This window comes from Ostrea edulis, chromosome 3 (genome assembly GCF_947568905.1).
Source record: "Ostrea edulis chromosome 3, xbOstEdul1.1, whole genome shotgun sequence".
Classification (NCBI taxonomy): Eukaryota; Metazoa; Mollusca; class Bivalvia; order Ostreida; family Ostreidae; genus Ostrea; species Ostrea edulis.
In genome coordinates, this window is record NC_079166.1 from 17,762,158 (window position 1) to 17,777,708 (window position 15,551).

General features: G+C 34.1%; 2 protein-coding genes across 2 annotated transcripts; one reads left to right on the plus strand and one right to left on the minus strand.

Moving 5' to 3' along the window:
• On the minus strand, positions 1-9,360 carry LOC125674481 (small subunit processome component 20 homolog). Its single transcript, XM_056160246.1, has 15 exons — positions 9,179-9,360; positions 8,752-9,016; positions 8,135-8,305; positions 7,907-8,038; positions 7,513-7,623; positions 6,645-6,794; positions 5,780-5,899; positions 5,499-5,561; positions 4,776-4,910; positions 2,880-3,012; positions 2,521-2,681; positions 1,907-2,170; positions 1,284-1,410; positions 772-917; positions 1-284 (listed from the first exon to the last, which is right to left on the minus strand). The coding sequence occupies exons 1-15, from the start codon at positions 9,235-9,237 to the stop codon at positions 138-140; spliced, it is 2,184 nt and encodes a 727-aa protein (XP_056016221.1). The 5' UTR covers positions 9,238-9,360; the 3' UTR covers positions 1-137.
• Positions 9,361-12,244: 2,884 nt separating this feature from the next.
• Positions 12,245-14,407, plus strand: LOC130053291 (uncharacterized). Its single transcript, XM_056160247.1, has 3 exons — positions 12,245-12,258; positions 12,354-12,393; positions 12,590-14,407. Exon 3 carries the CDS (start codon positions 12,599-12,601, stop codon positions 14,276-14,278), a length of 1,680 nt encoding a protein of 559 aa, XP_056016222.1. The 5' UTR covers positions 12,245-12,258; positions 12,354-12,393; positions 12,590-12,598; the 3' UTR covers positions 14,279-14,407.
• The last annotated feature ends 1,144 nt before the right edge of the window (positions 14,408-15,551 follow it).

Consider the following 15,551-nt stretch of genomic DNA (forward strand, 5'->3'; position numbering starts at 1 on the left):
CAAAATTGTATTATTTTATTTTCATATCATACATAATATCAAACTTCAAAAATTTGCATCATGTGATATAATGTATCACAATTCATCAAATTGTAAACAAACATAAAAGTCTTCCCGCAGATATCACAATGTCTTTATCAGGAAGTAATCGCCATGTCTTTAACTTTCCGTCTCTTTATTTTCTTTGACGCTCGGAATTCCTCTACTTTTCTCTTTTTTGCCTCTCGTTTTGCCAAATTCTTCTTCATTTTCTTTTTTGCAGCATTCTGAGGATTGGATACAGCCTACAAAACAAATTTCAAAATTATTTATGTGCACTACCTATTTCTCCACAATTTAATAGGGTTTTTTTAAATCGTGCAATATTAAATCCACATATTGTATTATAATTGCACAGAAACCTTCTGGTCCAAAATGCAATGAATGAATTAACTCTTCCTCCAAATACCATGTTTTATATCTTATCACATGACATGAAAGAGTTCAATGAGTAAATTTTCTAAAGATAGTGTAGAAAATCCATTTACTTTATTGTAACAAAAGTTTATTTATGAGAACTTCAAATCGTCATTTACCAGAGATAAACAGTTTTGCAGCTACCAATTCTTGCAACCAAGATACGCTTAGACAAATAAAAGAGACATAAAAAAAACTGGTACGTGGTGAAAAATATTCTTCACAACGAGGTCGTTGCAGTCTTCATGAAAATTTCTTGTACACGAATACAAATTGGTTTACATTAATTCAGAACATAACAATTGGAGATCATACCTCAACAGCCTCTTTCCTTTTTCTTGTTTCCTTTCTGTTGAACTGCTCCTTGTGTGTTTTGGCGAACAGCTGGGTGTATGTTTCAATTCCTAGCATTTTCTTCAATATATCAAGTACTTCTTGGGCAAGTCCCTTAAGTGCTGACTCTAAAAATTTCAAGAACAGCATATTTCTAGCTAACCACATCAAACATAAAAATGTTCATCTTAGGTTTATTCTGCTAATTAAAGCAAGCATTATTTTCACACAGTGTTTTAGATATACTTAAGTGGTCAAGATGTAAATAAACTTTAATATTCAATGCATAAGCAAGTTTTCATACAAATTTTTGCTATCCTTCCTCACAAAGTTTTTAAGATGAAATTCAAAATAAATTGGTCAATTTAACTATTTCTCAATTATCTCCCCTTTAAATTGAGCAGGGAACTTTATTTGGTTTTAAAATACACTCTTAAGATACAAGATGCCTGAAATGGTATGAAGATTTTTTTTAAAAAGTGAGTTAAGCATACCAGTATTTGGATTATTCTCATTTGTCTCCCTTTGTAGAGCTGGCATCATGATAGGAACCACAGACGGCAGCACTGTAGAGCCTAGGTCCATACTGACAGCAGCCACCCATTTAAACACACTACATCTCTGTAAAAGACAACTCAATAACTGAATCACAAATCAACATCTGATACAGGTAAAAGACAACTCAATAACTGAATCACAAATCAACATCTGATACAGGTAAAAGACAACTCAATAACTGAATCACAAATCAACATCTGATACAGGTAACTCACAACTCAATAACTGGATCACAAATCAACATCTGATACAGGTAAAAGACAACTCTATAACTGAATCACAAATCAACATCTGATACAGGTAACTCACAACTCAATAACTGGATCACAAATCAACATCTGATACAGGTAAAAGATAATTCAATAACTGAATCACAAATCAACATCTGATAAAGGTAACACACAACTCTATAACTGAATCACAAATCAACATCTGATACATTTAACGTATTTATATCATAGACAACTCACACATTAAATACAATCTTAAGGAAACATTTTCTTTTATAAATACACATGTGATAAGCCACATACAGATTACACATCTAGCAGAATGTTACCTTTATTGTAGATTTTGGCTGATTCACCGCCTCATGATTTGCTTCTCTGATCATTTTCTTGATCAACCATCGCAATGAAAGACACTTCTGGTTCTTTAAATCAGAGTTAGCTGCCTCAGCAGAGTCCTTAGAACTCTCTTTGTCAGAGAGAAGCTTGGCAACTTTAGCAATAAACACCATGTTTTTGATGATTTGATTGGCTAAATCTTCTGTAAGAAACCTCGACTGTAACTGTGTTATCAGATCCAACGCCAAACTCTCCAACTGCAAACATATTGTTATTCTACATTAGAATGATCAAAATTATTGATTTCCCTTCTTTTATGAACTTCACTAACTAAATACACTCATCTGCATCTAGAAGAGAAAAGCGATTAATTTCCTTATGATATTTGCATGAATTTCACAAAATGCTTCAACGAAGATGAAAATGTCACGAAGATTGAGTAAAAGGAAAATATTGTGAATTCTATACAAAAAGGAATTGTATTAACATTTCATGAACACTGTCAGATTATATTCACAATGTAATTTTTCACTTTATTATCACCCAAATCACAAGAAAATATCGTAAGGAGATTTACTCTCCGATACAACAGATAATAAATTAAAACCTTGCGAATGGAATCCATTTGGATGAAATCATGTAGAGTAGAACCAGAATGAGGCTGAATAATTTCTTCTGGAGTCCAAGCGGCAAACAACAGACCAATCAGCTGACAGGATGCCAACTGTACCCACATGTGTTCATATCCTAGATGACTCACAACATTGTCTGAAACGACATTTAAATCGGTATGTATCAGTTAATGATCCTAAGGTTTTACTGTTAATGATAGCCTTTCAGTTTGTTACATATTTTGTTCAAATGAAACCACATTTAATTTACTAGAACCATTATTTGTATATTAGTAACACATAGTCCAATAATGTCACTAGGAATAATATACAGTAGGTGATTGGTAACACTAACCCCAGATAATGTTCATTTCTTCCCTCCATTTAACATCTCTGATGATGTCACATTCTCTCAGTAATTTAAGGAGTGTGTTCATACAGTGATAAAGCAGTCTGTCTTTTTCTGTTTCTCCAGTGGAACTTTGATGCTACAAATATAGAATTTCACTTTGTTATTTTACAGGAAGAAAGAATACATATCATTTATATAAATATAAGATTGCAATTGAATTATGGCAAAAATTGTAATATTGGCCCCCATAAGGACAATTAAATTTTTTTTCTTACAATTTTTTATTGACAAGTCAATCAAATTCTTTATGATACTAATGAAAGGTGAAAATAACGAACTATGATCAGTCTCATAACTTCTATAAGCAATGCAAATCAGAGAGTTGGGCAAACAAGGACCCCTGGATATACCAGAGGTGGGATCAGGTGCCGAGGAGGAGTAAGCATCCCCTGTCGACCTGTCACACCTGCCGTGAAACTATATCTCTTGATCAGGTAAACGGAGTTATCTGTAGTCAAAATCAGTGTACCAAGAACGGCCTAACAATCAATAAGAAACACGCCCGACAGCATTTGACCCAATGATAGGTCGCAGTGGCAAATTAGATAATTATAACACCATAGAATTTGCGAAATGTTGACTTTAAATGATACTGTTGAAACCCCTGCATCCTTCATTAATATGAGTGTGGGATAGGGAAATTCCACCGTGGGGACAAGATTCGCAGTCTAGGACGAGGCTTTGCCGAGTCCTAGACAGTGAATATTGTGCCAGAGGTGGAATTTCCCAATCCCATATGAGTAAATAATGAAGGATTGTTTTCCTCACAGTTTAGTGCATAAATTCAAGAGCTTCAAGAAAATTAAAAATTATCGAAATCCTCATTTAAACTTCAATCAAAAAATAATTAGACAGCCAGAAAGAGCAATCCTGAAAACGCAGGGTTGTCAACCAGAAAGCTATATCAAAATGAAATTTAAAGAAACAATACTAATAGAATCCTTCATTATTACGAGTGTGAGATAGGGAAATTCCACCGAGGGGACAAGATTCGCAGTCTAGGACGAGGCTTTGCCGAGTCCTAGACAGCGAATCTTGTTCCAGAGGTGGAATTTCCCTATCTCACAAGAGTAAATAATGAAGGATTATTTTTCTCACATTTTACCTACAGTTTAGTGCATAAATTTAGGAGCTTTGATAAAATTCTAAATTATCAAAAACCTCATTTGAACTTTGATGCAAAAACTAATTAGATAGGCAGAAAGAGCATACCCGAAAATGGTTTACACTGCAAGTAAAAAACCCAAGGTTGTCCAACAGAAAGCTATATACATTAAAATTTAAAGATAATATTGCAAAATATTTTTGATTCATTGTGTAATGTAAATCTTCACCGTGCATCATAAATCATAGAAAATATATGACGTCACAATCAAATGACGTCGCAGCAGTGTGAGACAGAAAAATCTCACATGGCTGTCTCACATGGGTAAAGTCAATCTCACACTGGTGATAATGTAAGAAAAATTATGCCATTCCTATGTTTTAGATATATTTTTGCAAACCACTGAAGCTACATCAAGATTTATTTCTACTAGTAAAGTGTATTTTCTCCAGCATTTGATAACATCGGACTAATCAGATTTTGAAAACAATAAGTAAACTGTAATGAAAAACATCAACAAAATTAATATATTTATTATCTATCATAAAAATTTGCAGTGTCAAGAGAGCATCAAAGCTGAGCAGATTTGCTATAAACATCTTCACTATAGATCATAAATCGGCCAAGTTTTATAACATTTAGCATTCAAGTATAATCTGTCTTTTTATCTATAACATCCCATGTTAGATTTTCAAACTCACGATTCACCATTAAATATAAACATGCTAACGTACAGTCTCTTGATATCTTCCTGGGTCTATTTGCTGATGAATTATGGGTAATATCACAGACAGATGGTGTGCAAATTTTGTGGATTCTACTTCTATAAATAGACCAGTCAGTTGGGCTGCCAGGATCCGATGGTTTATCTAAGAATATTGATAAAAGTTTGTTATAATTACGGGACAATACAGACACAAGGATATCAGTCATACTCGTAAGGTATCCCTGTATGTCTGATAAACTCAGAGAAACTTTATAATGTCATTATGATAAACTCAGAGAAGCTTTATAATGTCATTATGATAAACTCAGAGAAACTTTATAATGTCATTATGATAAACTCGGAGAAACTTTATAATGTCATTAGGATAAACTCAGAGAAACTTTATAATGTCATTATGATGAACTTGGAGAATCTTTATAATGTCATTATGATAAACTCAGAGAAACTTTATAATGTCATTATGATAAACTCAGAGAAACTTTATAATGTCATTAGGATAAACTCAGAGAAACTGTATGTCATTATGACAAACTCGGAGAAACTTTATAATGTTATTATGATAAACTCGGAGAACCTATACAATGTCACTATGATAAACTCGGAGAATCTTTATAATGTCATTATGATGAACTTGGAGGAGCTTTATAATGTAAAACTTATACGGTACCAATTTTGATGCACCTGATGCGCATTTCGACAAATAATGTATCTTCACTCTCGTGTGTCATACCTTGTCATCTGTGAACCATTTCTGAGTAATGCTGAATAGTTCCTTTCTCGTGTTGTGGTCGACCTAAATAATTTGGATGGTCAGTGAGTATGCAGATATTAACAAATATTTATTTCAAATCCATACACCTTATTTCCTAAATATGCAAACAATTTTGATTGCCATTGTGTATGTAAAATACTGTACAAACAATTTAGACTGAGTATGAAGACCTTAAAAGACATCAAAATGTTTAAGAATATCAAGTATGTATATTTAAACTTCTTATATTATAAATTTACCTTTTGTAAAAGAGATTTAATGGCTAAAGCTGTCAGTTTTCTACATTTCGTGGATTCATCATTGACAAGAGCTGCTGACATTGGAATGAAGAACATTCCTGCATGTTCATTCAAGATATTCTGAAAGAATTAACATTCAATTGACAGATGTGGATATTTTCATATTTAACAAATAAACCATGGAATCAATAGCGTATAACAAATAAAACATGTAATAAATAGCGTAAATGTTGTTTAACAAATAAAACATGTAATAAATAGCGTAAATGTTGTTTAACAAATAAAACATGTAATAAATAGCGTAAATATTTAACAAATAAAACATGTAATAAATAGCGTAAATGTTGTTTAACAAATAAAACATGTAATAAATAGCACAAATATTTAACAAATAAAACATGTAATAAATAGCGTAAATGTTGTTTAACAAATAAAACATGTAATAAATAGCGTAAATGTTGTTTAATAAGAAATAAAACATGTACTAAATAGCGTAAATGTTGTTTAACAAATAAAACATGTACTAAATAGCGTAAATGTTGTTTTAATAACAAATAAAACATAAAATAAATAGTGTAAATATTCAACAAATAAAACATGTAATAAATAGCATAAATGTTGTTTAACAAATAAAACATGTAATAAATAGCGTAAATGTTGTTTAACAAATAAAACACTTAATAAATAGCGCAAATGTTGTTTTAATAACAAATAAAACATAAAATAAATAGCATAAATATTTAACAAATAAAATGTAATAAATAGCTTAAATGTCATTTAACAAATAAAGCGTGTAATAAATACTATGTATAATATAATTACTTCAATAAAATAAGTTAACCATCATTTCTATAAGATGCTGTACCTGTGGAAACGACGAAAATATCGTGGCCAACATCTCTAGGGCCGACTCACGACCATTCTCCATTTCATAGGACAATTGTGTGACGTAAAACTCCAGGTGTTTGTTGAGAAGTTTCCCCAGGGGATATTCCAAGATGTACTGCAGTGTTATCTGTTTCATTCAATGATAGTATTCAGTGGTATAAAATGTGTATAGAACTAACAACATCAACTGGTATAGAAATATTGTATCAAACAAACAAAATATCCAAGTATAGCACTTGTGTAGGACTTTAATGATGAGTTTCTAAATGCAGTATTAAATACTGTATTTGATTGTCATAGGATCGAGTTTCCATGGATGGCGTAGTGGTTATGGTTGTGACCAATGAAAAAACACAAGTGGTATTCGCAAACCTTCACAAGTGGTAAACATTGACTCTGTTCCTTTACATACATTTCTTTCAATAATATATACATCCTTTTAACATGATAGAATTATATTTTTAGTTTGATTCAAATAATATTGACAGTCATGCTTTTGATTGAAATGTCCTTTCTACAAGAACGATGATGTACCGACATGTACTGACATGACAGAAGCATTCACAGTATTCATTCTAGAAAAAAAATAAACATGTTGTGCAAGCTTAGACAAACTTCGAAGTCATAGATTTGTCTCTCTAGTCCCCCAAAATTGACAGATAAAATTTCTTTATCCAAATCTGCACTGGGAACATCCACTAAATTACCATGGTTACTAAAGTCTAGAAAAATTGAGTCATATATTTTATATGAAGCTGTATTGACCACAATTTTTAAAGGGGACAAACAGGACAATAATCCTCTCTAGTCCTTTAAAAAGCTGGTTCACTGCCCCGGTGTCTTACCTGTCTGCACTCCCTCCTGACGTGGGGAGAGTCCGCCGTGATAGACATATCCTCCACCTTCTTTATCAACTCAAACACTTCAGGCACATTCAACTTGCGGGTCAATATGGCCTGAAATTATAGTATGTTTCATTACAAAATCCCCTTTCATTTTAGTTTGATGAAATGCTCTGAGATTTTTAAGTATGTATAGAAGGCCTATGATAAAAGATATCCTGTGAATCAAAATGTATGATATTTTGGATCTTTCCTCAGATTTGTTTGCTGATTTAAGACATCTGCAACATATTTATTTGCTACAAAAACTTGTTTCGATTCCCTCTCTTTGGAACCCTTCGTGTGACTGTAAATTTCCTGGCTATTAAACCATATAACCTGTACTTCAAATGCTTACCTTTAATAGTGAGAAAGCCGTGCTCTGTCTGTTATAATCATATAAATCTTCCTCACAGAATGTTAACAGCACCTGTAGTTGTGTCTGATCTAGTTTGTAAATCTTTACGTCTCTCACCAACACTGTCACTGCCTACAACGAAATCATCATCATCATTTGTAAAATATATTAAATCTAGAACATGGAGAATACTTACTAATGTACTGAACAAGAAAGTTACCAAGTCACCTTAAATGTCATAGAGATGAGTTCCAAGTTGTCTCCCTTTGAAGCACCTGCTGATGCATAGTTTTTTAAGATGATGAACATCCCATTGGCCAACTTCCTGATGTTTTTATTCACAGAGGGTAATTTGAATTTGAGCAGCCAGCACAGACATCTCAAGCTCAGTGTGTTAATCTACAATCACACACAGACTTAATTTACAATTACACACAGACTTAATTTAATGTGTTAATTACAATTATTTGCGGACTTAACTTAGAACCAATTCTATACAAGTTTACGTTAAAGATGATTTTCTACACAAAAATATGTATTTTACATTTCTATATGGAATTTCATACATTTGACAAATTTCAATTTGTACGAAACATCAAAATAATGATACATCCGAGAATTCATCAGCTTCTTTTGATGTTATGTAGATGGCAGCACCTGTTGAGGGAGGAGGAAAGGAGAGAGAGAGGGGGGAGGCAGACAGACAGACAGAGAAAGAGAGAGGGAGACAAGAGAAAGAGGAGGTAAGAAAGGGAGGTGTAAATATGAAACCCCTATGTAGAAGTTCCCTCTCTCATTCCTATATTTTTATCGCGGATTATGAATTGTTTTTCACACAGACTCACCCTGATATGCTTAGAATACAGACAGTCTGATAGGAGAGATATAAATGGATCCACCAGTCGACAGTGGAGCTCCTCCGTGGCCACCAGGCGGCCCCTCTTCAGACACAGACACAAAAGTTGGAGACCAAACTCCACCAGGACATGAATATTGGTCTTTTTACTCAGTCTGGGCTTCTCTCCTCCACGTTTCGGCTCCACCGGTAACAGAAGACAACTTGGAGGGCGAAATGACAGGTTTTCTTTAGCTTCTGCTTTGGACTTCTCTCTGAAAACAAAATGTGCTGAAGAAAAACAATCGTACCCAACCCACATTACATGACTGTATGTTTTACAGAGGATACTTTGATCTTTGACCTATATCGCTGACAAAAATTAGCTATATCAGAATTCTTATCTTTCTTTTGTGCTATTGAAATTGGAGACTTACCTCTGTTTATCTGATAGTTGTGGAAAGGATTCAGTAATCAGGCCGTGAGTAAATATCATCAAGGCCTCCGTTTCCAGGCCGGTATTGTCCAATAATCCTGTCACGACTTTCTTTAGAACTTCTTGTAATTTCCTTGCTATAGTATGACTGTGTGTAGAGACCAAAACCTAGAAAGAAAAGCAAGTTTCCTTCAGAACTTGGTTTATGAAAAATTCATATACAATTACATAAGCAAATGACAGATATGGGGAGCACACAAGGTCAAAGTCACAAGGGCAAACACCTTGGTACCCAAATAAAGGTCTTGTCACCAGGAACGCATATGCGAAAAACGAAAGCCCTATTACCAACTATTCAAATGTTATGGCCAAGGTCAAAGTTTTTGCAAACAAACATACAGAAAGACCAACAAGATGCCCATGGGCCATTTCACTCACCTGAGTCACCTTGGCCCATATCTAAAGACTTTCCTTACATATTTGCATGTAAAGCTTTGATCCCCTATTGTGGCCCCACCCTATTCCAGGGGGCATGATTTTAGTAAACATAAATCAACACTACGCCTGGAAGATTTCATTCAAATGTAAACTTTTCAGACCCAGTGATTCTTAAAAACAAAACATTTAATGATTTTCCCTATATATTTTTAAACCCCCGAGGGCCATGCTTTTAACACACTTGAATCTGCATTATGTCAGGAAGCTTTCATGTAAATGTCAGCTCTTCTGGTCTAGTGGTTCTGGAGATTTTTAAAGATTTTCTCTATATATTTGAATGTAAAACTTTGATCCCCTATTGTGCTCCCATCCTACCATCAGGGGTCATGATATTTTCAAACTTCAATCTCCACTATGTCAGGAAGCTAGCTTTCATGTAAATGTCAGTTCTTCTGGCCCAGTAGTTCTTGAGATTTTTAAATGACCCCACCCTATTTTTTGCATTTTTGTGATTATCTCCCCTTTGAAGGGGACATGGCCCTTCATTTGAACAAACTTGAAAACCTTTTACCCGAGGATGCTTTTGCCCAAATTGGGTTGAAATTGACTCAGTGGTTCTGGAGAAGGAGTCAAAAATGTGAAAAGTTTACAGACAAACGGACAGACAACGAACAATAGGCAATCAGAGAACTAACTTGAGCTTTCCTCAATTACTGGTGCATAAATTTTTCCCAAAACAAAATTAAACAAGAGGCCCATAGGCCTTATCGGTCACCTGAGTACTAGTGAAAAAGTATCACTACTCCCAAGGGCTATATAAAACAAGATGTGTTCTTAAAACTTTAATACACTGATATATTAAGGCTTTACATAATATAATAGGAGTATTAATTAACATTAAAAGATCAAAAGGTATGACTAATTTGGACCCTTCCTAGAGTCAAAACCCTGGGTTGGGAAATTCACCATTTTTTGTACATTCTTTCCTGCTATTCCTAAGTATGCATTTAGATTTTATACAGTATCAGCCTTCTTACACATAAATACAATATACTAAGTTTGGCCCCACCTTGGGGTCAGAATCCCCAATCCAGGGATCATCAAATTTACAACTTTAGTAAAGGACTACCTGCTCTTTTTAAATATTTATTTAGTTTCAATCAAGTATCAATAGCACTAAAGAAGATGTTAATTAAGTGTTTTACACTTAAACATTATATACTAAGTTAGGCCCTGCTTTGGGGTCAGAACCTCTACCCTGGGGATCATGAAATTTACAATTTTGGTAGAGGCCTTCCTGCTCTATATCACTATGTATTTAGTTTTTCTTACATGTGTGCGATTCTTGAGATTTTTGAAAATGAGTCAAATTTTCAGTTTTTGCCCCACCCTAAGGCCATTTAAATCCCTCTTGTTCCAAAGATGCTTCATACCAAATTTGAAAAAAAAAATTGGATTGAAGTTAAAAATTTTCAATTGTTAACACATATGACACATAACAACAACCCATTGCAATAAGTAACCTGAGTTTTATTGCACTTGCTTATGTTTATCAGATTCAGCTGTTCTTCACTACACAAGTTAAATTGGTGTAGAAACTCAATGACGAATATTTCAACTCCATTCAAAAGAGTAGCAATTTCTAGAAAAACTCATAAATTTAAGAAATTTCTAAATCTTTCAAAATCTAATAATTTAGCATAAATTGTTTTGCATTGTACCGTATATACTCGCCTATAAGTCGGTTTTTTGGGAGTCAATTTTTTGTCCAAAACTCTATGTCCGACTTATAGGCGCGTCCTAAGAAGAGTGGTGTTTTTCTGGGCGGCGTAATGTAGTGTTTTTTAAACAACTCCGACGATTATCATGGACTACCACACAAATGATTATTGTTCACAAATATCTAGACGTATTGTTTATGTATTTTAAAATCATGTATAAAGTACAAGTATTTACATATTTTTATCTAGTTTAAAATTATTTACATACCCGTAACTAATACTTTCAATTCAATTTCAATTCGTTTATCGGTAAAATTGAATTACGAAGCCGATTTAATATTGAAATATTCATATGTATACCGGCTGAAATATATTTCTTAAAAGATTGAATATTGTTAACAGATAATTTAGATCATCATTCTTGACTCTTAAAAACTCTATTGTTGATACAGTTTTCGCGAGGCGCGTGCCACTAAGTAAACACGGTGTCAGGTACTGGTCATTAGGAGACCATAATTGCTTAGGTAATCAAGGGATTATGGTCCATAATAGATCAAGGGATGCATTTAAACCCCAAACGGATATGGCTTGGATATTGAGCACCTCGTAATTATTAATTTCTCAAAATATTTTTTGAAACATAAGTAAAAACACTAGAGCATTGACTTGAAATTGTCAACCTATTGTGACAAAAATTTGTACCGACTTATAAGCGGGTCAATGACAAATTCCTACAAAATAACCTTAAAAAATACAACCGACTTATAGGCGGACCGACTTATAGGCGAGTATAAACGGTACACTAAACATTTCATGGACCCTAAAACACTGTTTAAATCCACATGTCCTGTAGGAAGACAGATCAATGCACCTGTGTAAAGAACATCAATATGTACACAAAACACACTGCTAACCCTGACAGGTAGGGTATTTAAATTCTTTATTACAGAGTGCTTTATTTTCTGAATGTTTGATATACACCGCTGCACAGTAATGTCATTTTCTGCTATTTTAAAGTGCAAACTTGCCGCCATCATTAAAACAGGAAACTGACAAGGTAAGAGAACACTGAAACATGACTTTAATTTACGAGGTTGAATGGTTAAATAAAGATTTCCTCTCCAAATCTTTCATGATATTGTTCATTGTTGTAAAGCAAATGTTTTTTAATTCTATACTGCATGTGTCCTTATTTACATACTAAATCACGACATTTATTAACCATCGTAATTCTTTCATTGTTGTACACATAGAAGTTTACAATGGCAACATCAGATCCACTGGCCAGAGCGCAAGATGTTAAACGCTGTCAGTTATGTCCCGGCAAACACAGGAAGTCTGCAGCAGAAACCGTGTGTAACACCTGCCACGTCAATCTCTGTAAGGACTGTGTAGGACATCACATGACCTCAAATCCCACCATACGCCACGATGTTGTCACTTTTAAATTCAAGATCTTAGAAATCATTCCACCCCCATGTAAACTACATCAAGAACAGAAATGTGAAATGTTCTGTGAAAAATGTGATTCTTCAATTTGTCTGAAATGTCTTGCCTCTGGATCTCATGAAAACCACGATATGTCAAAGACTTCAGAAATTCACAGTTTTAAAAAACAGCTGATAGAAAAAGACACAAACGAACTTAGAAGTAAGATTGCACCTGTGTTCGAATCCATTCTCTCTGAAATAGAGGAAATGTTGTCAAATGTTCTCCAAAAACATGGAGAAAGACAAAAATTCATTACTGAATTCGGCAAAAGATGTCATACACTTATAGACATTGTTATCAACAGATATTTATGTGATTCAAAGAAGACAGCAAAACAAGATGATGACGCCATTCAAACTTTGCAATCCGAGTTCGAAAAATTACAATCAACAATACAATCAGCTATACATGAAAACCATTCTATCCAGGCTTCCAACGATTTATCCAAATTTACCAGTTATGCTTCAAGAAACAAGGAATTAAGGAATATTCCCCCTAGATTTGAATTAACAGTCCCACCATTGGATCTCAGAGAACTAACAGAAGAGGCACTGTGTCAGATTATTGGAGCCATTGCTCCCTCAATAAAGTCGATCATTCCAGGGCATATCCTGCAAGTCATTCCCCCAGTCTCCAGTTTCAATGAACCAAACAGAAAAGTATTAGAGAAGCCTCAAGTATTAACAGCTCTCAATACTGGTTATAGAAAGACTTACAAAGTATGCTGTATTCCTAACACAGATGAGTTCTATGTCTGTGGTGACAATAACATCATCAGACTCATGAACACCAAGGGGACAACAATGGAGGAGATCGTCACCGAGTCAGGAAATACTCCATATGATCTGACGGTCACCAGAGAGGGACATTTGGTGTACTCTGACTTGAAGGATAGAAGTATCAACAGACAGAAGAATGGCAAGATAGAATGTCTGATAAAACGAGAGGGCTGGATACCACGAGCCATCTGTCGCATCTCCACACACGACGTACTAGTTATCATGACGACTGATGATCGCAAAGAAAGTGAAATAGTCCGTTACTGTACTTCTACAACTACAAGGACACAATACAACGACAACGGCAAACCTGTATATTTTGATCCAGACTATGTTACCGAGAACAAGAACCTTGATTTTGTTGTCAGTAATTATAATACAAAGACAGTAATGGCAGTAGATAAGAAAGGCAAATTCAGGTTCAGCTATAATGGAAATTTAAAGAAATCATTTACTCCACGTGGTGTGACCACAGACAACATGTGCAACATCCTGATTGCTGACCGTGATAACCATGTTATACATATCATTGATCAGAACGGACAGTTCCTCCGGTACATAGACAACTGTAACTTACACCGACCATATGATCTCAGTACCGACAGCAATGACATGTTGTTTGTTACTGAAAGTGAATCTGGCATTGTGAAACAAATTAGGTATTTAGAATAAAAATTCAATTTTAAACTAATCTCATAGAAGAATAGAATATCCAATGTAAATTGTGCTATAATACTATAAATCACTGTGTGTCAATTGAAACTATCATTCAAGGGATTGTAAATAAAGATTTAAATTTGATGTTGTTGCAATGCTATCTATTATCTACTCCTTAGCACAAACAATGCATCAATTAATGTTTTTCCTCGTCTTCAGAATATATAACAGGGATATTACCCTGAAGTACCCCAAGTTGTTACGATATATTGACCATGACTCGAATAAATAACAGAAAAATCGGAATAATTTCCATAATAAGAAAATAACCATGATAATAGTAAGGAAGGTAGCGGAGAATTTATGACTTGTTAATATAATTCTTATGCAAAGTTGAAAATTGTGTCTCGTTGCAAATACCGTGACCGGCTGCAAGAAGCCAGATAGATAGACAACGGCCGGTGCAAGACAAAACTCCAAAGGTTGTCAAAGACAACCATGCGACGTTCCGCGCACCAAGAAAGATAACTCTGATAATGCGCGAAATTCTCCGCTATACTCCCCCTTCCGAAGGTCTTATGTCGAAGACATAAGTCTACAACACTGAATACTATAGTATATTTAATATTTCATATTGAACATATTATTCTAATTGAGATGAAAAACAAACAAAACAAATACAACTCAATATATAAACTCTAAAACTGATTATTATTTTATACTATACTAATACAAAGACAGTAATGATGACAGATAAGAAAGGCAAATTCAGGTTCAGCTATAATGGAAATTTAAAGAAATCATTTCGTTCACGTGGTGTGACCACAGACAGCATGTGCCACATCCTAATTCCTGACTGTGATAACCACGTTATACATATCATTGATCAGAACGGACAGTTCCTCCGGTACATAGACAATTGTAACTTACACCGACCATATGCTCTCAGTACGGACAGCAATGACATGTTGTTTGTTACTGAATATGAATCTGGTATTGTGAAACAAATTAAGTATTTAGAATAAGAATGCAATTTTAAACTAATCTCATAGAATACTAACATATCCAATGTAAATTGTGCTACAATACTATAAATGGCAGTGTGTCAAGTGAAAGTACCATTCAAGGGATTGTAAATAAAGATTTAAAATTCATGTTGTTGCAATGGTATCTATAAACAACTCCTTAACATAAACAATGCATCAATTAATGTTTTCCCTCGTCTTCAGAATATAACAGGGATATTACCCTGAAGTACCCCAAGTTCTTACGAGATATCGACCACGAC